The sequence below is a fragment of the Canis lupus genome, chromosome 12 (genome assembly GCF_011100685.1).
Source record: "Canis lupus familiaris isolate Mischka breed German Shepherd chromosome 12, alternate assembly UU_Cfam_GSD_1.0, whole genome shotgun sequence".
Taxonomy (NCBI): domain Eukaryota; kingdom Metazoa; phylum Chordata; class Mammalia; order Carnivora; family Canidae; genus Canis; species Canis lupus.
Window position 1 is genome coordinate 370486 of NC_049233.1, and position 27766 is coordinate 398251.

Genomic DNA, 27766 nt, shown 5'->3' on the forward strand with positions numbered 1-27766 from the left:
TCAATTAACAGAAGTAGTTTGGGCATGACCATATGGGTAATCATGATTCTAAGAATTTTAATTGTTTTTTAATAAAAGTGTTTTGAGAATAAGTGCTGTGGGGGATCCCTGAGTGGCTCAGCGGTTTAGCACCTGCCTTTGGCCCGGGGCGCGATCCTGGAGTCCCGGGATCAAGTCCCATGTTGGGCTCCCTGCATGGAGCCTGCTTCTCCCTCCTCGTCTCTCTCTCTCATAATTAAAAAAATGTAAAAAAAAAAACAAACAAAAAAAATAAAATAAAAAATAAAAAAATGTAAAAAAAAAAAGAGAGAATAAGTGCTGTGTCATGATGCCATGAAATATAAAACAAATGACATAAAATATGAATAGGTAGATCATGGCAATTGTATTAAATAGCAGAAATAAAAGTGAGGTGCAACAGATGCCCCCTTTTACAGTGTGATTAATTGCCAAATGAGTAGAGAAGAAGGGTATGATATGAGTTCAGAACAGACTGATGTTACTATGAACTAACAGGTCTTGGCAGGCTTCCTGGATGATAGGATTCGATCTGTGGTATATGTGGCTTATATAAGTAGGAAGGAGAATAGAACATCCTAGGCAGGAGTCCTTTGGAAAAATCACAGCATTCTGAAAACAGTCTCCTCATTGGCTAAATTGAGAATTTAAACATTGTACCTGACAGTAGATCGCTGTAAGTGCCAGGCTGAGAAGTTTTGATCTTATAACCTGCAGGTAATCAAGAAGCTATTGAGTAAGGTCATTGCATAGAAAGCATTATTTTAGAAAGATAAATGTAGTTGTAATTGGTAGCGTTTTGGAAGGAGAAAGCCATTTCAAAGACTTAAGTCAAAAATTTCAGTTATATGGTTAGTACCTAGACAACTATGATAGTATTGGAAATGAGAAAGAAGGGACAAATAGTCAAGGAGGAAGGAACAGAACATGATTTGCTGCTTGTGAGGAGAATACAGAAAAAAAAAAATCAAAGACAACTTTAAAGTTTTAAACCAGGTTATCAGAGAATGGTGGAGTTAGCAATAGGAGTGTGAAAGTCCTAGAGCAGCCACTGTGGGGACAAAGTGTTTTTTTCCAGGCAGGGCGGGCAGTTCTCCTCAGTCCTTTATCTAAGATGCCTTCTTCCTAACCAGAAATCTGAATTTAATTTTAGCACTACAGAATAGGTATGAAGTTCAAACAAACATTCCTTTAAAAACATTTTTTTAAATTAGGTAACATATCCACATGGTACAGAGGGGTATGCAGTGAAAAGTAGTTAACCCCATCCTAACCTTCAGCTGGCCAGTTTCTTTCTCTGTAGGAGACCACTGTTACCAGTTTCCTGTGTACCTTCCAAAGATATTCTGGGGTTATTTTTTTCCCCCACAAATAATATAGAATATATATATACATTGTTCTGCACCTGTTTTTGTTTTGTTTTGTTTTGTTTTGCACCTTGTTTTTAATGCCTTCATAATGTGTTAGGATTGACTATTTTGTATCAGTACATAAAAAACTCATTCATGCCACATATGCCATGTTTTGACCATTTAGGCTCTTCTAATCTTTTTGCTAGTGTAAACAGCACTGTAGTGAATATTCCTTTACCTACCATGTATATATTATTAGAAGCCACCTGCCTTGTCCTAAAATAAAAATATTTATTATATGCAATAGCTCTGCATGTGAAAGTTTCATGAGTTTCTTGAAATCTTGAAAGCAGAGGGCTAGTTTTTCATTGTGGGTAAACAGATAAACATTATGATGATCTGTTTTCTTCTCCTCAGATCGCCCTGTGACTTATTTGTATAATACTCTACACTATTACGAAATGCACCTGAGAGACCGCCCACATCTCAAGCGAAAGCTTGTCCATGCCATCATTGGCTCACTCAAGGATAATCGGCCACAAGGCTGGTGTCTAAGTGACACATATCTGAAGTGTGGCATGAATGCTCGAGAAGAAAATCCGTGGGTCCCAGATGACTCCTACTATTGCAGATTGATTGGCAGACTAGTAGATAATATCCTTTTCATTGTGATTTTTTTAGACTCCTCAGAAATAACTGTATATTAATTTGTGAGAACACATTATCTTTTCAAGGTAATACTTTTATATATTCCAAAACTTCAACTTTTTCATGATCATTTTTATTTTTACTTTTGTTAAAGGTTTTGAAATCTTAAATTAGCAGCATCAAATTAGTTGCCAGATAGGCATTTACTCCATTAAATTTTATATCTAAAAAACAGACCTTATGAAGTTTATTTCAAAGAAAAAAATTCAGTTCCTAAAAAAAAGGAACTATGTATTGTAGTAAATACATCTGTTTCCTACAGGAGAACATAGAATTTTGTTGCTTTAAGTAAATCTTTAAATGCTTTTTTAAAATATTAATAGGTAATAGTAAAACTTATTTTTTCCTCTCATTTTAATGAAAAGGATGCTGTTTTTGTATTATAGTTCTTTATTTTAATTTCATGTTTTAAGTTATTAGCACATTATGCTTACTCTGTACACCGTGCCACTATTTACTAAGTAGAGCAGTTTTACATAAATGGGTGTAAGTTATTTTCCTATACAAAAGCATTTGTTTCTTGAAGTAAAAGAATTACTCATTATAAAGTAATGTTCTTACCAACTGTCATATAACTATTAAAAGAAATAGATGGAGGAAGCCTGGGGATACTCTGGTTGCATCTCTAGCTATCATGTCACAGTTTCAAAAGCACATCTGTTTAAGAGTAACCATTATACTTTGTGGTTAATCCTATGGTTGCTCTCAGTACATTTCAGTTAATGTCAAACTTAATGTGTATTTGGTTCGTATCATTTGCCTCTTACTTTCTGTTCTTCACTTCTTGGGGGCTCACAATCAGATAAGTTGATAATAAAATGAGATACTTACATGTGAAACACTTTGAGAACTGTAAAGCACTATAAATTCGAGCCATTCATCTCAACATAAACAGTTATTGCTTTAACCATCTGCACCAATGGCTGGCAAATCTCCTGGTCCATTCCCAAACTGTGACTGGAGATTCAATGAGTTTCCCAACCCAGCTGCCCATGCACTACATGTTACCTGTGTGGAGCTCATGGCCTTGGCTGTTTCAGGCGAAGATGTTGGAAACGCTCTTCTAAATGTTGTCCTGAAAAGGTGTGTATCCTGTTTCATGCAATAAGAGTCATTGTTTATTTGTAAAGAGAATGGTATTTTATTTGAAAGTGTTAAACAAACCTGTTGTCCCAAGGCTGATGCACATGGGATGGTAACTGTCTTGTGTTCCCAGATTTTGTCTTTGTAATATAGATGTAATGGAGTGAGTCCTGGACGGGGTCAGAAAACCTGGGTTTGTTCCCACCTCTACTCTTTAGTAGCTGTTTGACATGTAAGTTAGGAATAATGTTAACATCTCACTGAAGGTAGTCTTGGGCAGCCCCAGTGGCTCAGCCTTCAGCCCAGGGTGTGATCCTGGAGACCCGGGATCAAGTCCCACGTCAGGCTCCCTGCATGGAGCCTGCTTCTCCCTCTGCCTGTGTCTCTGCCACCCTTCCACCCCCTCCCCCCCATCTCTCTCTCTCTCTCTCTCTCTCTCATGAATAAATAAATAAAATCTTTAAAAAAGAAAAAAGATAATCTTCGAAGATTTCCTTTCTTGAAGATCAATATTAAGTAGGGGATAATGATTGGAGAAGTATAAATATGTGGAAATTGTCTTTCATCCCAGCAGCCATTGTTAAAGGAAGCAACTAAGAAAAGCCTTATTTAGTTTTTGGGTATATTAAATTTTTCCTCAATAAAAATCCATTGTACTTTTATTGGAGTAGGTTAGTTGTTAACCCTGAATTGTATGTGTTCTCAAAATAAGATCCATTATCAAACATATTTTTATAATTTCACATTTTTATTATTTTCTCTTCACTTATAGTCAGCCATTAGTACCAAGAGAGAATATTACAGCATGGATGAATGCAATTGGACTGATCATCACTGCACTACCAGTGAGTTAATATCTATGATTTGTACGTAGTAATGGAATGCAGTTGTTCTTTGTCTCCACAAGAATAAGATACATTTAAGATGCCCTAAAAAAAAAAAATAATAAGATGCCCTGCATAAGGACATCACACAATTAAGGAAGTGTTTCATATTTTTAAAATTTCTGTATTCTTATTGCTTCAGAAACCTACAGTGACTGTTTTGTCTTTTGCTTCAGATCTAAAAATCTGCCTGAGCTGTGGGTCCCTGCATCCTTTGGTCCCACTTTGTCTATCCAGCCTTACTTTTACATTAAAATCTAATCTAGGGGATCCCTGGGTGGCTCAGCGGTTTAGCACCTGCCTTTGGCCAAGGGCATGATCCTGCAGTCCCAGGATCAAGTCCCATGTCAGGCTCCCTGCATGGAGCCTGCTTCTCCCTCTGCCTGTGTCTCTGCCTCTCTCTCTCTCTCTCTCTCTCTCCCTGTCTATCATGTATAAATAAAATCTTTTATAAAAAATGTTAAAATCTCATCTACTTTTGACCACTTAACATGTTAATCTATCTAGAGCCTTTGTGCAAATAATACTTGTTAAGGTATCTTTTAAGTACTTCTAATGTGTTGCAGCATGAGACATTATATAGAACCTCTCTTCCTTTCGGTGGCTTCTCAAAAGCCTCTTCATTCTTTGCCAGCTTAGGTCCTGCTTCTTCAGTGAACCTTTCCTTGACTGTCCCTCATGTGAGGTCTCCCTTCTGTGACACACAGTTGTCTGTTGTGGGATCTTTCAGTGTCAATAACATTGTCTAATCCTGTGTTCTCCAGACGTGTTTGATTATTCACCTCTCTGAATCAATCGTTTTTTTCCTTGCACACCTCCTAATATTTATATATAAATATATATATTGACTTCTGAGTTATATATAGTTACTAGTGTTGTCTATATAACAGGTATTGGTAAGAGCAATTTACTGTGTAGTAAATATCAGATACTAAATGAACTGGACAGAGCCTTTTTTTTTTTTTTTTTAAGATTTTATTTATTTATTCATGAGAGATAGAGAGGCAGAGACACAGGAAGAGGGAGAAGCAGGCTCCATGCAGGGAGCCCGATGTGGGACTCGATCCTGGGTCTACAGGGTCAGGCCCTGGGCCAAAGGCAAACACTCAACCACTGAGCCACCCAGGCATCCCTGGACAGAGCCTTCTAACTCAGACGCTTATCCCCAGGTTCTTACTGATTAATTTGACTTACTATGAAGCCACACACTTTTGCCTTCAAAATCTCCATTACACAAAACACAAGCTAGATAAGTTTAAAAAAAAAAAAAAAAAAAACTTTAAAGAATGAGAAAGTGCCATTATTTTAGGTTTTGGAGTGGATATTGGAAATGGGGTGGAATACTGGATAAGTGATAATTTTTCATGAGGCTTTCCTGTGATTTTAAAGGAGCCATATTGGATTGTCCTGCATGATCGAATTGTGAGTGTTATCAGCAGTCCCAGCTTGACATCCGAGTCAGAGTGGGTTGGCTATCCATTCCGCCTCTTTGATTTCACTGCTTGTCATCAGTCCTACTCCGAGATGAGCTGCAGCTATACATTAGCTCTTGCACATGCTGTGTGGCACCATTCTAGCATTGGGCAACTTTCTCTCATTCCCAAGTAGGTATTATGATTTCTTAAATAAACTTTGCTTTTTTTATTTTGTGTTTTTTAATCTCATTTACACATGAGGTGTGTGTCTCATTCAACAGACTAACTTGCAAAGTGAGTTTTAATTAGAGTTTCTAGATAATGAAAAAGCTCCTTTATTTCAGAATTGTTTGAAAAAATTAATTTGTGCAAGAAATAATCTGCTATCTAATTTTCTATTACAGTTTCAAGAGGTTTAGTCAAGTGCATGCTTTTTCCAGAATATATCCCAAAAGCTGCATTTTTTTTTAATAACAAATTTATTTTTATTGGTGTTCAATTTGCCAACATACAGAATAACACCCAGTGCTCATCCCGTCAAGTGCCCCCCTCAGTGCCCATCACCCATTCACCCTCACCCCCCACCCTCCTCCCCTTCCACCACCCCTAGTTCGTTTCCCAGAGTTAGGAGTCTTCATGTTCTGTCTCCCTTTCTGATATTTCCTACCCATTTCTTCTCCCTTCCCTTCTATTCCCTTTCACTATTATTTATATTCCCCAAATGAATGAGACCATACAATGTTTGTCCTTCTCCAATTGACTTACTTCACTCAGCATAATACCCTCCAGTTCCACCCACGTCAAAGCAAATGGTGGGTATTTGTCATTTCTAATGGCTGAGTAATATTCCATTGTATACATAAACCATATCGTCTTTATCCATTCATCTTTCGATGGACACCGAGGCCAAAAGCTGCATTTTGAACTGAATAACTCATATTAGCCTATTTTCTGATTATTTTTCTTGACTATAAAATTGGTATAATTAGATTCAGATTTCTTGAGGATGGCATTTATATTAGATTGGTTATTTTCTTTTTATTTCAAATACAGTTTTTTACTGCTATTCAAAAGTAGAGCATTCCTAAGAAACCTTCCATAAGCCAAAATGACATAGAGTGAAGTGTGTCCCCCTTTCTGAAAGTTCATGTTACGCCAATACACTTTTACAGAAAACCTACATTAGTACCTATTTTTGCTACCCAAAAGAAAACTAAAGAGAATTTTTGCTTTTACCAAAAAGCTATTGTTTTAATAATGTAGGTCTTTTGTAAAAGTAAAGTGGCTTGACACAAGTTTTCAGGAAGCAGGTAGGGGATACCTGTAATTCACCAAAAGAAAACCAAAGAGAATTTTTGCTTTTACCACAAAGCTATTGTTTTAATAATGTAGGTCTTTTGTAAAAGTAAAGTGGCTTGACACAAGTTTTCAGGAAAACACAAGTTTTCAGGTAGGGGATACTGTAATTCATTCAGTAATTTTACTGCTGAGAATGACCCCTAAATCTGAAGTAATTTATTTTGATAATCAAATAAGAATAATAGCCAATGAGAGTATGAGATTTTAGAAAAAGAAACTTTACAAAAAGTAACAAATTATACAAATACGTGGGTAGGCCATATCAGCAAGTTCAAACAATTCAGCTGATTGGAAGTCAGAAGAAATTTGTATTTTTAATCTTCAAATTTTAGGTTTCTCACTGAAGTCCTTCTTCCTGTAGTGAAGACTGAATTCCAGTTGCTTTATGTGTACCATCTTGTGGGACCATTTTTACAAAGATTTCAGCAAGAGAGAACTCGGTGTATGATAGAGGTAAACTGTAATATGAGTTTCCTGTGATAAAATCTATCAATGTTTCTTTTCCAGTGTTTTCCAAAATATATATTCTAACCATTAGTAATGAAATTAGCTTAGTAGGATCTAAGAACAATTTTAGAGCATTTAGTGTACCCATAACTTAGTATGCCTATAACAAGTTTGATGTGGGATGTATTGAATTAGAAATGCAGGGGAAATGCTCATTTTCAAAGTTAAACAGAAAGTTAAGGATGGAGAAGTACATTTGAGAGTCTGCACTATAGGACAGAGGAATTAATTAAAATCATGGGAATGGATGAAGTCAGTCACCTCTAACAAGAGTATAGAGAAAAGAAAATGAGATAAGTAGAACCTTAAAGTATGAGCCACCAAATGGAACTAAGGAGGTACAACCTAAAGTATCTCTGAAGCTGCAATTATCTCAGACATTAAGAAATAGTTTCTAGAAAGGAGATTATCTATCTCTTAATTTTTTTTTTTTTTTTTTTTTTATTTATGGTAGTCACAGAGAGAGAGAGAGAGAGAGAGAGAGAGGCAGAGGGAGAAGCAGGCTCCATGCACCAGGAGCCCGACGTGGGATTCGATCCCGGGTCTCCAGGATCGCGCCCTGGGCCAAAGGCAGGCGCTAAACCGCTGCGCCACCCAGGGATCCCCTATCTCTTTATTTTAAGGAACATTACTGAAATATGAAGAGAAATTGCATTTAAGCCCTAGTAAGGAGCATTTTGTAGCACTTTGATTCCTTTGTAAATGAAGACCATATCAGGGCACCTGGATGGCTTAATCGGTTAAGCATCCAACTCTTGATTTCGGCTCAGGTCATGATCTAAGGGTGGTGGGATTGAGCTTTACTTTGGACTCCCTGCTCACTGGGGAGTCTACTTGAGATTCTTTCCCTCTGCCCTTCCCCCCATTCATGTGCACGCTCTCACACACATATAACTCTCTGTCAAAGAAATAGATAAATCTTAAAAAAGATGCAGACCATATCATATATCCCATGCACATAGAGGTTTGTATGATCAGTGACAATTCTTCAACAAATGTGCTGTCTTTCTGTGTTAGTCTTATAATGGAGTCCAGCTGCATCATTCTAAATTATTGAACCATTTTTGCCCACTTAAATAATTTTATATTATTTGTTAAATAGATTGGCGTGGCATTTTATGACATGTTACTGAATGTAGACCAGTGTAGCACCCACTTAAATTACATGGATCCCATCTGTGACTTCCTATATCATATGAAGTATATGTTTACTGGTGACAGCGTAAAAGAACAAGTAAGTTAACTTTATCTTTTAATGATGTTTACTTTAGAAAACTTGAACATATGTTGATATACTTTTGTTTGAGTATTTTTGTTATGTTTTTTCTTTTAAGGGGAAAAGGTTAATATTATCAGACCTTTTTAAGGCTATGAGCACATTATTCTACATATGTAATTCCAGTAATAGTGAATACATGTTATAATTTCTCATACTTTTCCCCTTGATATTTGCAACAGGACATCTGGAAAAGACCTAGGTAGTTGATAAATAGTACTCTCATTAGGAAGAAACAATACAGAATGGCTACTTTTTAAAGACCAGAGAGGTGCTGTGTAATGAGTGAAGGAGATTCTACTTTTCGCCACAGTGACTAGGGTATGCACTATGAGGACATTGGACAGATTGCAGCATGACTTGAAGACTGAAGCCAGGAAGATCAAGGGAATAATTCATAAAGGGTATTTGAAGGAACTGGAGGTACTTAGATTGAATTTTCAAAGTCCTAGGGAATTGTTCGTGTTCTCATTATTTGGAAGGTTGCCATTCAGAATAGGCATTAGATTTGTTCTGTGTCACTTCAAAAGGCGTATAAACTCCAGTAAAGTTAAAGGGAGGCACATTCTGCTCAGCATGTAAAGAGCCAGTTCCTAGTAAAGTGATCTGAAAATGGAAAGGATGTCCTTGAATCATAACTGAGTTTCCTATCTATAGGAAACAGAAGCTTGGCTCTTTCAGAGGGAAGAGGTAGGTCAGGTAGGTGAAATGACCTCCCCTCCATAGCTTAACGTTAATTTTTTCTCTGGTAGGAAAGGAAGGTAAACTGATATTTAAACCTATGAATCCTAGTCTACTGGATTCTTGACTTGGAGCTAGGGACATGGGGTGGGGAGGATATTGACTCCCTTATTGCCTCAGCAAGATTGTCACAGTTGAGTGGGAACCAATACAGAAATGTTTTATTTAGCATATCTTTTATATCTGGACCTGAGAAACTTTGACACAGGGAATACAGAAAAGAAAAATTATTGGGCAATCTCTTCTGGTAAGGTCAAAGAACATTTGAATAAAGCTAAGAAAACCATGGAACTGCTTGATGTTTTTTATTTCTTTAAAATATTTTAAGTAAAAGTAGATCTAATATTATTTTGTTTGAATTCCAAGTATAAATCAAAACCAAAACATTAATTTATAGATAAATGTTACAGATATAAGTTATTCATATAACTTCAAAGTTTAATCATGCTTCTGTGATGATGGCATTTGAAAAGGGTGGTGAACTGGGGGCCTGGGTGGTATAGTTGGTTAAGTGTCTGACTCTTGGTTTCAGCTTAGGTTGTGATCTTGCAGTCATGAGATGGAGACCTGTGTCAGGCTCCGTGCTCAACTCGGAGTCTGCTTGAGATTCTTCCTCTCCCTCTGCCCCTCCCACTTATACTTGCTCGCTCTCTCTCACAAGTAAATAAATAAATAAATATCTTTTTTTTTTTTTAGAGAGATTTATTTATTTATTCATGAGAGACGCAGAGAGAGGCAAAGACATAGGCAGAGGGAGAAACAGGCTCCATGCAGGGAGCCCGATGTGGGACTCGATCCTCAGATCTCAGGATCACGACCTGAGCCAAAAGGCAGATGCTCAATTGCTGAGCCATGCAGGCATCCCTAAATAGATAAATCTTAAAAATATATATTTGAAAAAGAAAAGGATGGTGAGCTGGTTGGATGCATAAAATTTCTAGTGTAGGGGATCCCTGGGTGGCACAGCGGTTTGACTCCTGCCTTTGGCCCAGGGCACGATCCTGGAGACTCAGGATCGAGTCCCACCCACATCGGGCTCCTGGTGCATGGAACCTGCTTCTCCCTCTGCCTGTGTCTCTGCCTCTCTCTCTCTCTGTATGACTATCATAAATAAAATTTAAAAAAAATTTTTTTTTAATTTCTAGTGTAAGCTATATTAACTTTTCACAGTGGGATGACTGGCTGGCTAGGTAAGTGAGTATGTTTTTGTAAGTTGATACATATATAGACTATATGTACATACTCATATGCACATACATAATGTGTTTGAGGGAGAACACAATTTTTTTCCTCATGTAAGAGAGAAATGATTTTATTTGCTTTTGTTAAAACATAAAACACATAAAGAAACTTCTCATCCACTCCCTAGTTTATTGCCTCCATATGTGTATAAAGCACTTTTTTAAGGGTGGGAGGTTGAAATTCTCTGGTTAAAATACTTTTTAATGTGTTTATTTCTTAGGTAGAGAAGATTATTTGTAATTTAAAACCAGCTTTAAAACTTCGTCTTCGATTCATCACACACATTAGCAAGATGGAACCACCTGCAGTGCCTCCACAAGCCATAAATAGTGGGTCTCCAGCTCCTCAGTCTAATCAGGTGCCAGTGTCATTACCAGTAACTCAGTGAAGTCCTCTCATGTACGGTGTTGACAATGGAAATACATTTGTCTTTGAAAATGGACTCTAATCTATTAAATCTGAACATAATCAGGCTACATAGTGGTGTAGTAGAAGCAGTGATGTTCAGATTGTCTTATTTTGATTCAAACGATGAATCTACTGATACTTTATGACTCCCACCTCTCTATCTATATTTTTGTCTCTAAGAGATCAAGTAAGCTACATGTTGGCCATATCTATAACTGTTAGTGCTACCTAGTAATACGGAGGGTATCTGTGGTCAAATGAGTTTCATTAGATACTTCCAGTCTTTCTTATTCTAGCCACTGGTTTTATTTTTAATTTTTATTGTTAATGACTTCAGTGTTCAAATATATTGGAAAAGAGTTCTCAAATGATTTTATACATAAGTCTCTTTTGGTGTATGTTTGGGATAAGAGATTTTTTTTTTGTCAAGTGAAGGCCTCTAGATTTCATTGCATCTCAGGACCAAACACAGTTGCATATTCTTTTAAAAATGGCTTAAAATTTTTACCATAGGCTTCCAAATAAATGGGTTAATGGTTCTATCAACGTAGATTGGCAAGTTAGTTGCCTTTGCTGTGGACTTGAACTTATTGTATGAAATGAGTTGGAAGCCATGTAAGAAAATAACATAGAGGGACACCTGGGTGGCTCAGTGGTTGAGCATCTGCCTTTGGTTCAGGGCGTGACCGTGGGGTCCCAGGATCGAGTCCCACATCAAGCTCTCTGCGTGGAGCCTGCTTCTCCCTCTGCCTGTGTCTCTGCCTCTCTCTCTCTTTCTGTCTCTCATGAATAAATAAATAAATAAAATCTTTAAAAAATAAATAACATAGAAATGCATACACTTAATAAAATCATGCTTAAATGGTGATTCTCCAATCTCTGTTATTTAAAACAAATTAATTGCTTTCCAAGTTTGACACTTTGACCTGGCCTATGATGCGATTCTTTAAATTTTTATAAAAAATCTTAAAATTTTTAAGTATTTGTATTTTTAAATATAGCATAGTTTTTGGTTCTTTAGGGTTTATCAGATTTTGAAAGACAAACTGTTAATTTGGGCAGAGAGAGAATGGCATTAAGATTGTAAAAGACTTGAAAAATAATCAGTAAAATCTGTTGGATAAATAAACGGTTTGATTATTTATTCAGTCTGAACAAGTGTCTGCTGTGTTCCAGGCAGTATGCTGACTGGGTTACAACAGAGAACTGGGCTGTTTCTATGGGTTGTGCACTATAGTTGGTGACTGACATTGGCCTAGGAATTAAGAGTTACTGCTTTTTGTTGTTTTTTTTTTTTTATAAAGAATCAGAGAAGTTTGACAAACCATACTTCAGATCTTTATTTCCAAATACATTCCTCTTAGACCTTTATATTCCTTGTGGTTCATATTTTTCTAATCATTAAATCTTTATTTGCCATGTAAGTCCAGCTTAAAATTTCTTTAATTGTATAAATAATTTTTCTAGGTTAATAATATCCTTAAAATTCTCCAGAAATTTTAAGCTAGAAATGAATTCAAGTATTGCTTTTAACATAGTTTCAGTATGTTCTCACTGTCTTGAAGAATATGTCTTGAGATCGTAGAATGGAAATAATTGTGACGCTGATATTATACCCACAATAAAGGAAGTGAAAATCAGTGTCACTTTCTTAAGGACAAATACATTCCAGTTAATTTATTAAAAATTCCATTTTTTCCTCTCCAACTAAAAATACAGGGATGTGATTTTCCTGAAATAGGCTTTTGAAAGAATTGTTAATCAGGCATTAGAAGAAGATAGATTTATTTGGTTTTAGAATGCACCTGAGGGGAAAATAATAATGCCTATATATTCATTGTATCCTAAAAGTTTTTCTTTCTGAAAGTTAAGAGTAATTTTAGAGTGGCTGTGTCCAACAGGACTTTCTACAGTGGTAGAAATATTCTCAATCTGTGCTGTCCAATACAGAGTCAGAAGCTACATGTGCCGGGATCCCTGGGTGGCGCAGCGGTTTGGCGCCTGCCTTTGGCCCAGGGCGCGATCCTGGAGACCCCGGATCGAATCCCACGTCAGGCTCCCGGTGCATGGAGCCTGCTTCTCCCTCTGCCTATGTCTCTGCCTCTCTCTCTCTCTCTATGTGACTATCATAAATAAATAAAATTAAAAAAAATTTAAAAAAAAAAAAAAAAAAGAAGCTACATGTGCCTACTGAGCACTTGAAATGCAGAACTGAATTTTATTAAGCTTTAATCTTTTAAATGACCCTATGTGCCTACAGTATTGAACATTATACTTTAAGATCCATCACAACTGCTCTTATCTAAAAGTAATTCAGTAAAATACTTATCTTACAGAGCCTGTAGTGTCTACAGGTCTAAAATTCTAGGTTGCATGTGAAAAATCAGGTGATAGAGGCTCTTTAACACATAGCTATTACAGCAATAAAAATCCTTTCATGGGATGGACTTCATTACAGATCCACTCAAGTTCTATAGAAGTTGAGGAAGGAGAAGGGGAAGACTTCGCTTCCCTGGTTTTGATTATACACCTGACCCTTAAACCATGCAAGGGTAGGAAATTTACAACTTTTGACTCCCCAAAAGCTTAACTACTGATGGCCTATTAATGACTGAAAGCCTTACTGATAACATTAGCAGCCATTCAACACATATTTTATATGTTATATGCATTATATACTATATTCTTACAGTAAAGCTAGAGAAAAAATGTTACTAAGAAAATCCTAAGAAAGAGAACATGTATTTTATGTTGCTGTGCTGTATCAAAAAAAAAAAAATATTTCTATAAGTGGGCACATGCAATTCAAACCCTTGTTCAAGGATCAATTGTAGTTTACTCTTATTTATTTTATTCCACTTCCCTCACTATATGCCTGAGCCAAGATGAGTGTTTGGGTTGTTTGAGGATTTCAGCTAATGAGACATACTATAATTTCAGTGGGTGAAGTTGAGGGTGGGGGGAGTGTTTAGAAGCCACAGATAATTCTATGTGAAATTCCCATCTGAATTAGAAGATCTTAGAAACAAAAGAAAAAAAGAAAAAAAAAAAGATCTTAGAAACAGCAGTTTGATTTCTTTTTCTACCTCCAAAAAGGCTACCAGAATAGCAGCCTTGCTTAAAATATAAATCAATATCATGTCTGAGTTTTAGACAAAGCAAAATGTGATCATTTAACATTAATGAACTTAGAGATTCACGAGGCCTAACCATTACCCATTTTACAATTGAAGAAACCAGAGCCAGAGTTTCATCTCAGCAGTCCTACAATTTTGGGGGGATGATGATTGCACTGTGGCTGTTTAAACCCTTAGTAAATCTATGTGTTTAGAAACATACAGACATAATAGAACCTTAATATAAAGAGTTTATTATAAAAATCACATCTTTTGAACAACCTGGGAATATGGTCTCTTTTCAGGTGGGGTATCTTTATCTCCTGATATCAAGAGTCCCACCCTATGTGTCTTTTTAATTACACAAAAGTTAGGATTTCCAAGTCTTGAATTTCACACCAAGAGGGAATTGGTAGCTCATATTAATTATACTAATACTTTACAAGGCAGAACATTTTTCAGAAAGACCAAATCTTTGGGAGGATAACTGTAAGCTTAAGTAAATTATTAGATTAGCTAATTATGACATTAGCTGTGAGATTTTTACAGATGTTTCCACATTTACTTAGGTGGGTTAAGGTAGTCAATAGGCTTATGATTACCCTCCCGAGCAACTCCGAAGCAAGCCAGGGTTATTGCTACTGCTGTGTTCACTGTTCGAGTTATTTCTTCTGGTGTCTTCCCCAGAGATGGGTTCACTTCCATTATATCTAATCCTGAGAGTAGCCCTGTAACAACAATTGAAAATAATGTAATTTGTTAGACAATTGACATGTTTAATTCAGTACCCTGCCTTGAAATATTATCTAGGAGTATAAATAGGTGGTGATTGCCTCATGTGATCGGCATTCTGGAAGTGTCCAGGAGGACTTGATTTTCAGATTGGGGGAGGGGGGGAAGGTATAGTTATATACTGGCTATGTTTATATACTTGCTTCTCTATTCATCCCAATTTTCACCTACCTGTTTTGTAAATTTCTTCTGTAATGTAGAGACCTTCTCTGTAAGACAGACCTCCCGTGACTGGTGTGCCCGTAGCTGGTGTGAAGGATGGGTCCAATCCATCAACATCAAAGCTCAGATGAATTGGTCTTTTTTTTCTTTTAAGAGGTAGGAAAGAAATTCCATTTAAAGTTGTGGTTTAAATGGAATATTACTCAGCCATTAGAAACGACAAATACCCACCATTTGCTTCGACATGGATGGAACTGGAGGGTATTACACTGAGTGAAAGAAGTCAGTCGGAGAAGGACAAACATTATATGCTCTCATTCATTTGGGGAATATAAAAAATAGTGAAAGGGAATAAAGGGGAAAGGAGGAAAAAGGAGTGGGAAATATCAGAAAGGGAGACAGAACATGAGAGACTCCTAACTCTGGGAAATGAACTAGGGGTGGTGGAAGGAGAGGTGGGGGTGGGGTGGGGGTGACTGAGTGACAGGCACTGAGGGGGGCACTTGATGGAATGAGCACTGGGTGTTATTCTATATGTTGGCAAATTGAAAAATAAAAAATAAATTAAAAAAAAATAACTGAAAAGAAACAAAACCATAAGAACTACAGTTAGCAGGATTCAAAATAAAAATTAAGTAACTTCAAAAAAAAATAAGTTGGTGGTTTAATATACAGTACATAAATATAGTTCTTACCTTGCTTTATAAAAAGTAACAATCCAGTGAAGTTCCATATTTTACATGAGGGCTTTATTAATAATTTACATTGATTAGCATCAGTAGGAAATCCTTTTAATAATATTTACATTACACCCACACAAGAATCATACCTTCCTAGTAGATAGCTGAGTGCTTCTTCCATCACCTTGCCAATTCCCAGTTTATCCACTTCAGTCATTGAAAAATATTTAATACCCAGAGTTTTCAAAATGTAGCTATGAAAGAGGAGATAGTAAGATAATCCTACAATTAATAAAGAGTATAACTCTATGCCCTCATTTCCTTTCCCATTCTTTTAAAAAAAGATCATTGTGGTAAGATTCACAAAATATTTAAATTCTATGAACTATATGTATATATAAATGTATTTTTAATAGCAGGTCAATTAATGTAAAAAATCACCTGATTTATATACATAAATATTTATATGGGTATATAGATATTGACATATATACCTGGTGCTTATAATCATTTTTTTCTCATAGCTTTGACCAGCATGCCTAGCATGCAAAAGAGAAAATGAAGATAATTCACATCAAGGAATAAACTTACTGTTCCCCAGGGTCCACATCTCTTAGGCCAATATACACAATATCTTTGGCAGATAGGCAAGGAGTCACCCAAGAGAATCCTGGTACATCGGGTATCTAAAATTGCAGTATTTCCATTTGGTTAATACATGTGATTCTTGAGCAAATCTTACATTTAAAGTTAAGTTGCACATATCTTATATTTAGAACATAAATTTCAAGGCAATCATTAAAAGAAGATACAAAATTGAGAAGACACTGCCTACCTCTGCTTGTGGTACTCTATAGATGACATGTATAGGGCTACCTTCAGCCTGTGGCTCAGACCCGACCTGAATCATTTGTCAGCATTTGCCTGCTCTGTGCCCCCATTCCACTGGGCCCTGCTTTTCCAAAACTCTGCTATAAAGAACTCAGTGTGCTTTTATAATTTTTCATAGCTTCTTTATTTCTCTTCTCAGTAAGGACTTAATCCCAAGGATGGTTTAGAGTGACTAGGGGAAATTTTGAAGTAGACCTTTGGTTGCTCTCCAAATGTCCTAGAGCCAAGAGTGGCTATTGCCATGTGCTAACTACACTGCAATTTTATAAACCTATCACTTGGTCATCAGTTCAGAAAGTGTTACTTCAGGGATGCCTGGGTGGCTCAGTGGTTTAGAGCCTGCCTTCAGCCCAGGGCATGATCCTGGAATCCTGGGATCAAGTCCCACATTGGGCTCCCTGCATGGAGCCTGCTTCTCCCTCTGCTTGTCTCTGCCTCTCTCTCTCTCTCTGTCTCTCTCTCTCTCTCTCGAATAAATAAATAATCTTAAAAAAAAAAAAATTGGGGCAGCCCCGGTGGCACAATGGTTTAGTGCCACCTGCAGCCTGGGGTGTGATCCTGGAGACCCGGGATCGAGTCCCACGTCGGGCTCCCTGCATGGAGCCTGCTTCTACCTCTGTGTCTCTGCCTCTCTATCTCTCTCTCTCTCTGTGTCTCTATGAATAAGTAAATAAAATCTTTTTTTTAAAAAGTTACTAAAAAAATAAATAAAAATAAAATAAATTTTAAAAGTTACTTCTGAGCATTTAACAAGGGGATTTGAATCCCCAAGTATTATTGTAAAGACCCATATTCTACAGCTACATCAGTAAAAATTGTTTTATTGATAGGCTACAGAATATCAATGAATATGAACCACAATGTTAAATCTTAATCCGGAATGTCAGCTCACATCTTTTAGAAAAATTTCTAAGGAGCAAGGAGTTCTTCCTCTTATGTAGATACAAACTTCTCATAGTAAAGATGTTAAATAATAAACCACTGTAATTCACATTTAAAACTCCATTTTTGAAAAAAAATAAAATTAAAAAAAAACCCTCCATTTTTGAAAAAGATCCCATGATGTGGAGGAGACGATTGGTAAGAATGAGAGCCTGTGTGGCAGGCAGCAGAAAGAGGTAGGTTATAGGAGACCAGTTCTGGCCCTTGCCTTGCTATGTGCTTGACATGTATCTTGAGCAAGTTAACTTCTGAATCTCTACTGACTTGCTTATAAAGGATTACTCTCTGCCCTACACACTAAAAAGTGTAGTTTAAGAATCAAAAGGAAAGATCGATGTAAAGTCAGTTTGCAAACTGTCATGTAAGGTAGAGGCACAGAGCCTCACTACCTTCATGCACCAACCCTTAAGCTTATTGGCTGCTGAGAAAATGGTTTGAGATTACACCAAAAATAAGATGGCATAGGGTTCTTCCCTTGTAACTCCTGAACCTCTTCTAAAGAGCTGATTCTTTCCTAATAGAATACCAACCAGCCTTTTACCTTTCCTTTTAGTTCCTTCAGGAGGAAAGACACAGGTTGTCCGTGCAAGTTCCCACTTGTGGTTGTCAGTGGAGTGTTGATATCAGTGTGAGCATCCACCCAAATGACACAGAGATCTGGGTGGACCCTGGCATGGCCAGAGATGCTTCCAATAGCCATGCTTTAGAGGAAAAAAAGTTTGTGTGAACATCAGGTTTGCAATATTATTACATCCATCATATTATGAACTCAGTGCTCTCACTTGGTTTTCCTTTAAGTCAAAATGGCTGATATTTCTGATAGGTTTTTAATTGGAGATGCCAATTAAGCAATTACAACAGTAGAAAAGCACAGCTTATGCTTAATTACTAATAAGTTAAGTTTGCATCAATGGCCTTACTAAATGTGATTTTAGGGGGAAAACCGCCTTCTAATAAAATTGCAAATTATTGTTTTAGCCAAAAATTAAATCTGTATAAACACAGTAGCCACACAAGAAATTCCTTAGCATGAGACACTATTTAATTCTCAAGACTAAATCAGACTCATTTTCTGTACTCTCATCTCTCTTGGTAAATACTTCATTCTCTCAAATGAGTTACCACAGAGCTCATTTTTCTTAAAATCCAATTATTTTACAATTAGGGAGCATCACTCAGAAATCCCTGCATCCACTTCAGCCAACATACCCTGGGTGCTCACTTGCTGTTCAACGCTCAGGTGCTCTGCTTGAACTTTCTACCTGCCATACATTTAAAGACCTTCTCTTGGGGATCCCTGGGTGGCTGGTGGTTTGGCGCCTGCCTTTGGCCCAGGGCATGATCCTGGAGTCCCAGGATCGAGTCCCGTGTCGGGCTCCCAGCATGGAGCCTGCTTCTCCCTCTGCCTGTGTCTCTGCCTCTCTCTCTCTCTCTCTATGTCTATCATGAATGAATAAATAAATCTTTTAAAAAATAAATAAATAAAGACCTGCTCTTAGCCAGGTCCAGAACTTTCAAAATTCAGCTCAAACACTCCAAGCTCCAGAAAATTTTCCAGAATGGAAGAGCTAAGTGGTATTTTACACAAAATTTCAAAGATTAGGATTTGTCATACAGCGCCCATGTTCTCCCACCTGCAGATGATCAAATATCATTCAGAGAATTGTGGAACTTATAGATTCTCAAAGAGATGGCACTCTGCCTTGAAGTTTAGTTCTTGATTATCCAGCTTGATATTTGTTTTCCCTTCATATTTTTTGTCTTGGGGCTATTTGCCACTCAAAATTTCCACTTAAGATTTTTCCACTTAGGGATCCCTGGGTGGCGCAGCGGTTTAGCGCCTGCCTTTGGCCCAGGGCGCGATCCTGGAGACCCGGGATCTAGTCCCACGTCGGGCTCCCGGTGCATGGAGCCTGCTTCTCCCTCTGCCTGTGTCTCTGCCTCTCTCTCTCTCTCTCTCTCTCTCTCTCTCTCTCTCTCTCTGTGACTATCATAAATAAATAAAAATTAAAAAAAAAAAGAAGTGATCTTCGACATCACAAAATATTAAAAAAAATTTTTTTCCACTTAAAATAGAAAGTGAGCCCCGGTTTCTCTAGATTTTTTTTTTAATATTTTTTTCTTTATTTATTTATGATAGTCACACAGAGAGAGAGAGAGAGAGAGGCAGAGGGAGAAGCAGGCTCCATGCACCGGGAGCCCGATGTGGGATTCGATCCCGGGTCTCCAGGATCGCGCCCTGGGCCAAAGGCAGGCGCCAAACCGCTGCGCCACCCAGGGATCTCGAGCCCCGGTTTCTCAACTGCAGTTTCATCATACAGAAGCCCTCCTTTTTTTTTTTTTTTTTTTAAGATTTTATTTATTTTTTCATAGAGCCAGAGAGAGAGAGGGAGAGGGAAAAGCAGGCTCCATGCAGGGAGCCCTACATGGGACTCGATCTAGGGTCTCTAGGGTCTCCAGGATCACGCCCCGGGCTGCAGGCGGCGATAAACCGCTGTGCCACCGGGGCTGCCCTAGAAGCCCTCCTAATGTTCTGCTTTAGAGGCAAACAGGGAGCTGAAGTGATTGACTCTTGCATCAAGAGCCATTGTCATGCTTGTACTTTTTGATCTGATCAGACTTCTGATAATGTATTCAGGGACCTTGAGAGTAGACATCAAAAAGGCTCATGCACAAAACTGGTCTTTACCACATTATTTATAATCATGAAAATTTGAAAATTACCTGAATATGTAGCAATATGGACATGTATAGTGATTTAACACCTTGATGAAAAATTACACAACAGGAATTGTATATTGTATATATGTATACATACGAAAAATATATATATTGTATATATCATGAAGTAACAGGGAAATTTATACTTTAGATTAAGAACAAAGCATAGGATAACACCATTGTTAAACAAAATCAGGTACAAGGAAAACAGTACGGCAGGAAGGAAATATGCCAAATTTGCAATTTCACTTGAAATGGTGGTTAGGAAACTGCAATTACTACTATTTTATTTATGTGTTTGTGTGTGCATTTCAGAAGTTTGAAATTATTACTTTTATAACGGGAGACATACTTGTAAAGGTTGACTTAAATGAGTTATTCTTGTTATCAGGAATCAAGTGCAATAAGATGGCTATGAACTTCCTCATGCTTAATTATTTAGGAATGTGAATTTGTACTGAATATTTTACTGAAATCCACTCATGTTGTATATTTTCTGCTGTAATAAAGATAGTGCAAGACTTCAAATAGAGCTAAGTCTCTATTTCCAGAAGAAAGTAATAACCAAAACAATTTAAAAAGTCAGAAAATTAGGTACAGAGTATTGATCAATGCTTTCCCATTCATATTTTCTCTCTTCTTACGGTTTTGGTTATGCCATTTGTGCCAGATTTCGCAGAGAGAATCATTAAACAAGACCTGTGGTCTCCACCCAGCACCAGGCTAGTCCTTCCGTTCTTCTTGACTTCTGCCACCACACCAGCCAGCTGCTCATTCGCCTTGCCCACAGACCTTGGATTCTTCACAATTTGAAAGGGAGGATCACTAGGGACATCAACAAAGGGCACGTCCCCATAATCTTTCACATCACAGTCTATAATTAAGACCAAAAAAAAAAAAAAAGACCAAAAGTTTCAGGTTACTACACAAAGATTGCAAAACAGTCCATGTAGGAAGATTCCAAATTCACAAAACAGTGTACTTTTATAAGTAGAAGCAAAGAAAATACCTGGAAGGACTGTAAAAGTTGCAAACGTAGAAACCATGTCTGTTTTTGCCTGACATCATCATCTCAGCTGTAAATTGGGCTCATGGTAAATACTTCTGGAATCAATCCAGTGAGGCTGGACACCAAAGCCTAAGAGCACTAATCTTCTGGTTTGGGCTTAACGAGTGGCCTCACTGTCTTTATCTCTATATGGCCCTCTCTGCTTATATGCTTTCTACTCTTCTCCAGTAAGCAAGTTTTTCTATTTGTAATAAAGAAATCATTTTTTTAAAGAAGAAAATACACCAGTATTTTCTAAATTTTCTGACTATAATTAACAATTCTTGGTTTCAATCCAATCTGCCACCTGCTGAAGCAGTTCAGCTCCCTCCACTGTGCACTGCACCTATCTCATGGTAGTATTGTCAGAATTCAGTAAGAGTGTGATTAGCAACAAGCATCACACGTCAGGGAGCTCAGGAAATAAAGGCTTAATTATTATACCTTTTTAATAAGGAGAAATCACAGGTAACTTGAAGTTCCTAAGGACCTGGGTGGACTTCCTAGAAGGCCTTGCATTAGGAGGCTTCAAGATACAGACTTCATGTAAAACTGTGACATGAGATCAGTTGAGTGCTCTGAACTAAGTAGTCATTGTATATTGTATTTATTATATATTTGTGCATATCCATGATTCAGGGACACCTTTAAGTGATTTAACCTGATATAAAATCTGACCAATCTGCTTGTTAACTGAGAGACAGTCCAGTCCATTTCTACAACCCTTCTGTTCTCTATCCCCCCTCCTTTTTTCAGCTTCATGACATAATTCTTACTTACTAAAATTCATTTTAAGTGTACAGGTCAGTAAGTTTTAGAAATATCTACAGTCTTGTAACTGCCACCATAATCAAGATTAGAACACTTTCATTACCCCCCCAAAATTCCCTAATGCCCCTTTGCGGTCATTCCCTGCGCCCACACCAAGGCAACTGCTGATGAGCTTTCTGCTGCTATGCTTCTGTCTTTTCTAGAATTTCATGTAAAAGCAATCATGCAGTAGGTAGTCTTTTGTGTCTGGGCTCTTCCGCTTAGCATGTTGTCTTTGGGGTTCATCCATGTTTTTGCCTGTGTCAGTGGTCTATTCCTTTTTACTGTTGGTTACTGTTCCATAGTCTGGACATACCACTTGTCATGGATCCCTTCACCAGCTGATAGGTATGTTGTTGTTTCCCTTCTTTTGGTTATTATAAATAATGCTGCTAGAAGCATTCAAGTACAAGTCTTTGTATAGATATGTTTTCACTTTTCTCGGGTAAATACCTAGGAGTAGATTTTCTGGGCCAAAAGGCAAATGTATATTTATTTAAGAAACTTCCAAACTGGGCAGCCCCAGTGTCCAAATGCAGAGGCTCAACTGCTGAGCCACCCAGGCATCCCATCTGGTCATCTTTCAATGGAAAAATTACCTTGTTCCTTAAGTTTCTCCAGCAGGCCAGCCTTCCTCAGTGCTGTGGGGCCTTTTTCCACCCCTCCTCGTGGCTGAATGATTAAAAGAAATAAAATAATTCAGACGTGATCAGATGTCCACAATAGAAAATCTCTTCATTCTTTAACCAAGTGAATAGTAACTATCATTTTTTTAGTTCCTACAGAGCCAGGAATTTTTTTAAATAATAAATTTATTTTTTATTGGTGTTCAATTTGCCAACATACAGAATAACACCCAGTGCTCACCCCGTCAAGTGCCCCCCTTAGTGCCCATCACCCATTCACCCCCACCCCCCCGCCCTCCTCCCCTTCCACCACCCCTAGTTCGTTTCCCAGAGTTAAGAGTCTTCATGTTCTGTCTCCCTTTCTGATATTTCCTACCCATTTCTTCTCCCTTCCCTTCCATTCCCTTCCACTATTATTTATATTCCCCAAATGAATGAGACCTATAATGTTTGTCCTTCTCCGATTGACTTATTTCACTCAGCATAATACCCTCCAGTTCCATCCACATTGAAGCAAATGGTGGGTATTTGTCATTTCTAAGGGCTGAGTAATATTCCATTGTATACATAGACCACATCTTCTTTATCCATTCATCTTTCGATGGACACCGAGGCAGAGCCAGGAATTTATACCATCTCCTTGAAGCATCCCAGAAAGGCAGATTGAGTTAGATTGAGTTAGTCCTATGCCAAATATGAGGATCTAGAATCAGAAAGGTTATATAATTTTCCTGTAGACACACAGCTAACAAGCGGAAGAGCCTTTGTTCATAACAGGTTCTTTGGATTCCAGAACCTGCATCTCCTCTTCCCATGACAGACACCACACTGTCAACATGGTGAACATGTATTTTGTTCAAAACCACTCTGATAGAGATACAGTCACTAAAAAGAGAGGGCTTCTGTTTTTGAGGAACTCATAAGCTAATAGGGAATTTGTATACTTAACCCCAATTACAGTACTTTGGAGATATGCTTCAGTGTAGACACAAGATATCATAGTAACAAAAACAGGATGCTCCTGATTCTGCTGGGGACAGAGCGTGTCAAGCAAGGCTGCATGGAGTAGATGTCATTTCAGCTGAGTCTTGCAACATGAACAGGTTTTCAGGAAAACAGATTGAGTGGTAGAGCAACTTGGCTAACCCTGGAATGACTTGGATAAAAGCCTAAGAAAAAAAGAGCCTGGCATAAGAGAGCCCTACGTGCAGGTCCTCACAGCAGTGAATTAGCTGAGTTAGCAAGCTCCCAGGAAGGAAACAGGCAACAGAAATGCATCATCACCTGGGACCTGAATCCAAGATCAACCCAGTATTTCAGGTTTTGACCTGCTTAAGCACAACTAACAAGAATTCTCCCCCTGCTGTTTTTATGTCAGAGAAGTGAGCACACTTCTTCCTTGCAATAAATCCTCTCTAATTTCCTGGCAGAATAGAAATCTGAAGAAACAGTTCTTTTATGTACCTCTCTGATTCTAATTTCCAACTAGGCTTGTACACACAGAAAGTTATTTTGCATTACCCAACGACAAGATGCACCAAAAGACACATGTGTCTGTCCCTAGGGTTGGAGCTGTGGCCCCAAACGAAGCAAATATTTCTACCTAATTCCAATTACAGATGACTTGCCCTGGCTGCCAGTCCAATCCTGGATGTCAAATTCCCATTCTTGGCAACAAGCACCCACCACCCCTCTGCCTGACACATTCTGCTCTCTTCCTTCGTTCCCTTCTTGCATGACCGCCCCACACACCGCCTTCATTGAGCAGATATAATTGCCCCTTCTTTAAACCTCAATCCAGGGACCCCTGGGTGGTTCAGTGGTTGAGTGTCTGCCTTTGGCTCAGGGTGTAATCCTGGAGTCCCAGGATCGAGTCCCACATCGGGCTCCCTGCATGGAGCCTGCTTCTCCCTCTGCCCATGTCTCTGCCTCTGTGTATGTATGTCTTTCATGAATAAATAAATTAAATCTTTAAATAAAAAAGAAAAGAAACCCTCAATCCAGTGCTGCTTGGCTCAAATTTTGCCTTTCATTTTGTGTTTGTTTGCTTGGTCTTTCCTCCATTATTAGATTATAGCCCAGTGTTCTTTCAGCTTAGGGAGATATGTGGTGTAGTGCTTAGTAGATGCTCAAAAACTGTCACCTTGAGAAAACTCCCTGGACAATTCCCTTTTCCTTTCAAGCTTTAGAACAAGTCTCAGAAACCTCTTAGTTGACACTATATTTGCTCTAACACCATGGTTAAATTTCCCAGAGTGATACTTTCCATGATTCTTTTTTAGTTGTTTGGTTCTAACTGCTTCTCACGATTGCTTTCTTCTTATTTCTTGGTTTATCTGCTCACTTTGGGAATCACCTCTTTAGCTCTACTGACTTTGAGGCTGGGCCCCAAGCCCTAACTGGTCACAAGTGTCAAGTCTGCTGTGGATCCACAGGCACAAGTCAGGTACATAGTCTTTGGGATTATATGATCCTGTCTGGAATCACACAGTCAAGGCTAGTAATTTAGCAAATTACTAAACGTCTCTGAGCCTTAGTGAACAGTATATTAAGTATAATACTTCTCTCATTTTTTGCCATCAACTCTCCCCCACTGCTCACTGCCTTGCAAGGGAGTGAGATGGGATGAAGTCTTCTTAGACTCAACCTTCTAGTCATCTACCCTTAATCTCCTTTGTCTATTTGTAAACTTCTATTGCCTTTCGGTGAGGAGAGATGCTAATATGCTGGCCACTATTTTCCTCCTATGCTATGACTTGGTGTAGAAACATCTCTCTCTGAGTCCTTACTGTCAGGAGACAATGAGCTTCATTCTCATGGGGCCAAATTTTAATAGGGGAAGAGCTGTAGCAGTAAAGAAAAAAAGTACTAAAAAAAGAAAATGCATCAGGCTGTATTTCAAAAATACTATCCCTTCAAAAGGCTATTATTCTCATAGCATTGAATCTGCTGAGATCCAAGGGCCAGAGTATGTTCAGGCTGTTGTCTGTCCGCTTCCTCCTCCTCTCCCTCAAATTTTTTGTTTTCCCTCCCGCCTTTTCTTCCTTTTGTTCAGTTATTTTAATTCTGTCTTCATCAAAGCCCATCCCAAGAATAAGGGAGTATATTGCGGGTTTTGCGATTAACGCGAGCGCTAGAAGAAACACTTCTATGTCAGCAAAATGTCCCCGTGTTCTGGGAGAGAACTTTGAAGGAGGACGGGGGAAGTGCAGCAGTGTTTACTGACAGTCCAGATGCAGTTCGGGTCTCTACCCTCGACCTCTCCCAATCTGTTTTGCAATAAAACGCCAGAGTGCCAAGCATGAGATCAAAGAAACGCGGCCCAGGTGGGCAAAGAGAATGTCGAAAATGAAGCCCTGTTTGAAACGACCACCATACCAACCCTAGGAGATCCAACTCACACTTTGTCTTGTGGCTTGTGTTTTTGTTCTTGATTTTCCCTGCTTTAAGCACAGACACACGCTGACATCTGAGGTCTATAATCACACCGTCTTTGCCAGGACGAGTGTGTTTGGGCAGAAGAAAAGACATTGCAAAGGGCAATGTTGCTGGCGTGTATTGGCTATCTGGGAATTTCATAAATGCATTAGTCCTTTCATCGTTGCCAACCTCCAGTTGGATTCTCTTTTCTTTCCTTTTTCTTTTTTCTTCCCTCAAAGAGAGATACACAAAGCGTTCTACCTAGCCTATGAACTAACACTTTCATAGAATCATTAAAGCTCTCAAATAATATGATTCACAAAGTTACATAAAGCAATCGCATTTAGGTTTTGCAGAATAAAAGAAGTCTGAAAATTGCTACCAATCTATGAAATGTTTCTAGGCATGAATACATGACCTGACCAATGTGTTTTCATAGAATCCTCTCACCTTTACACAGGCACTCTAAAACCCAAAGCTATAATACAGAAATAGCCCATTTCCATTCAAATAAAAATACATTCTCTTGAACAATACAAAGAAAAATTTAGTAGATTCAAGTAAAATTGGCTGCAGCTGAGATTAGGAGTCCCAAGAATAACTGAGTTTGTGACCACAGTTCTCCAATGTTGCAAAATGGTTAAGAGGACTTTAAAATCCATATTTCAGGCCCGTCGTACCAGGGAACTGAACTAAAAAGACATTAACAGCTTACTAATTCTAAAGTCTGAAACTTTGTAATGAATTCATTATGCAAGGCCACACTTTTTACTCACCTGGCCCTTTGAGAAAGGCGCTCCGATGATCCCAATGGATTTTGCCGTGGAACTCATGCTCTGCTCCCTTCTCTCCACTGCACTGAGTTCTCCAGCCAGGCACCACTCTCTACAACCCTCAGTGACTGAGGACACATATTTTTTCCATTTATAACTGGGTTGAATCTGTTTACCTTATTCTAATGAGGAAGGCTAGCTCCACCCACTGCACCAAAGAACAGTCAAGTGGAAGTCTCACAAGTTCTTCATACCAGAAACAACCATGAGTCCTTTGAGTCTAGGTCTCTAATTAAATGAGACTATTCATGACACCAGTTCACTCCCATTTTACAGTCAGCTGGATGACTTGAATCTTTTCTAACCACAGCTTCGATTTCCTAAGCATGATAATCATTTCAAATCATAATCAATTAATCATAACCACATATGTAGTGTCATGGTTCTAGCTGTGGAAATGCAGGGCAGGGCACTTAACCTCCTTTAGGCCTCTGAATCCTCCTGTGTGGAACAGGGCTGGATCTAGAGAGTTGGTCGCTCACATGCCTTCCAGCCCTGCAACCCTGAGTACAGGTTTCACACACTAGGATTAATGGTTAATCCATGAGACACGCCTCATGCAGCACCATGGTACAGTGTCAAGGGAAGCATATGATTTCCTTTTCTCCTTATTACTTAAAAAAATAATGCAGTATCTGATTAATAACCCAAAGATGTCACCATACAAATTTTGAAATATGGTGTGTGGGGGCGTGGGGGGATAACAATTCTTGGAATCATAATATAATCAAG

At 38.2% G+C, this 27766-nt stretch overlaps 2 protein-coding genes across 7 annotated transcripts in view; one reads left to right on the forward strand and one right to left on the reverse strand.

Moving 5' to 3' along the window:
* Nucleotides 1-12148, forward strand: part of MED23 (mediator complex subunit 23) — a 45073-nt gene extending 32925 nt beyond the window's left edge. For 5 of the 6 annotated variants that reach the window (XM_038553384.1, XM_038553383.1, XM_038553385.1 and 2 more), the window contains 7 exons: nt 1788-2024; nt 2996-3161; nt 3934-4006; nt 5435-5649; nt 7152-7272; nt 8429-8560; nt 10806-12148. In XM_038553384.1, coding sequence (XP_038409312.1) covers nt 1788-2024; nt 2996-3161; nt 3934-4006; nt 5435-5649; nt 7152-7272; nt 8429-8560; nt 10806-10973 — 1112 coding nt within the window. In that variant the 3' untranslated portion in view covers nt 10974-12148. The remainder of the gene's footprint in view (nt 1-1787; nt 2025-2995; nt 3162-3933; nt 4007-5434; nt 5650-7151; nt 7273-8428; nt 8561-10805) is intronic. The other variant, XM_038553388.1, reaches the window with a different exon arrangement.
* A 2194-nt stretch (nt 12149-14342) lies between these two features.
* ARG1 (arginase 1) lies at nt 14343-27520 on the reverse strand. The gene is made up of 8 exons (XM_038553403.1): nt 26978-27520; nt 22755-22827; nt 20997-21171; nt 18118-18277; nt 16335-16429; nt 15893-15997; nt 15073-15209; nt 14343-14837 (listed from the first exon to the last, which is right to left on the reverse strand). The coding sequence occupies exons 1-8, from the start codon at nt 27032-27034 to the stop codon at nt 14671-14673; spliced, it is 969 nt and encodes a 322-aa protein (XP_038409331.1). The 5' UTR covers nt 27035-27520; the 3' UTR covers nt 14343-14670.
* Between the last annotated feature and the right edge of the window lie 246 nt (nt 27521-27766).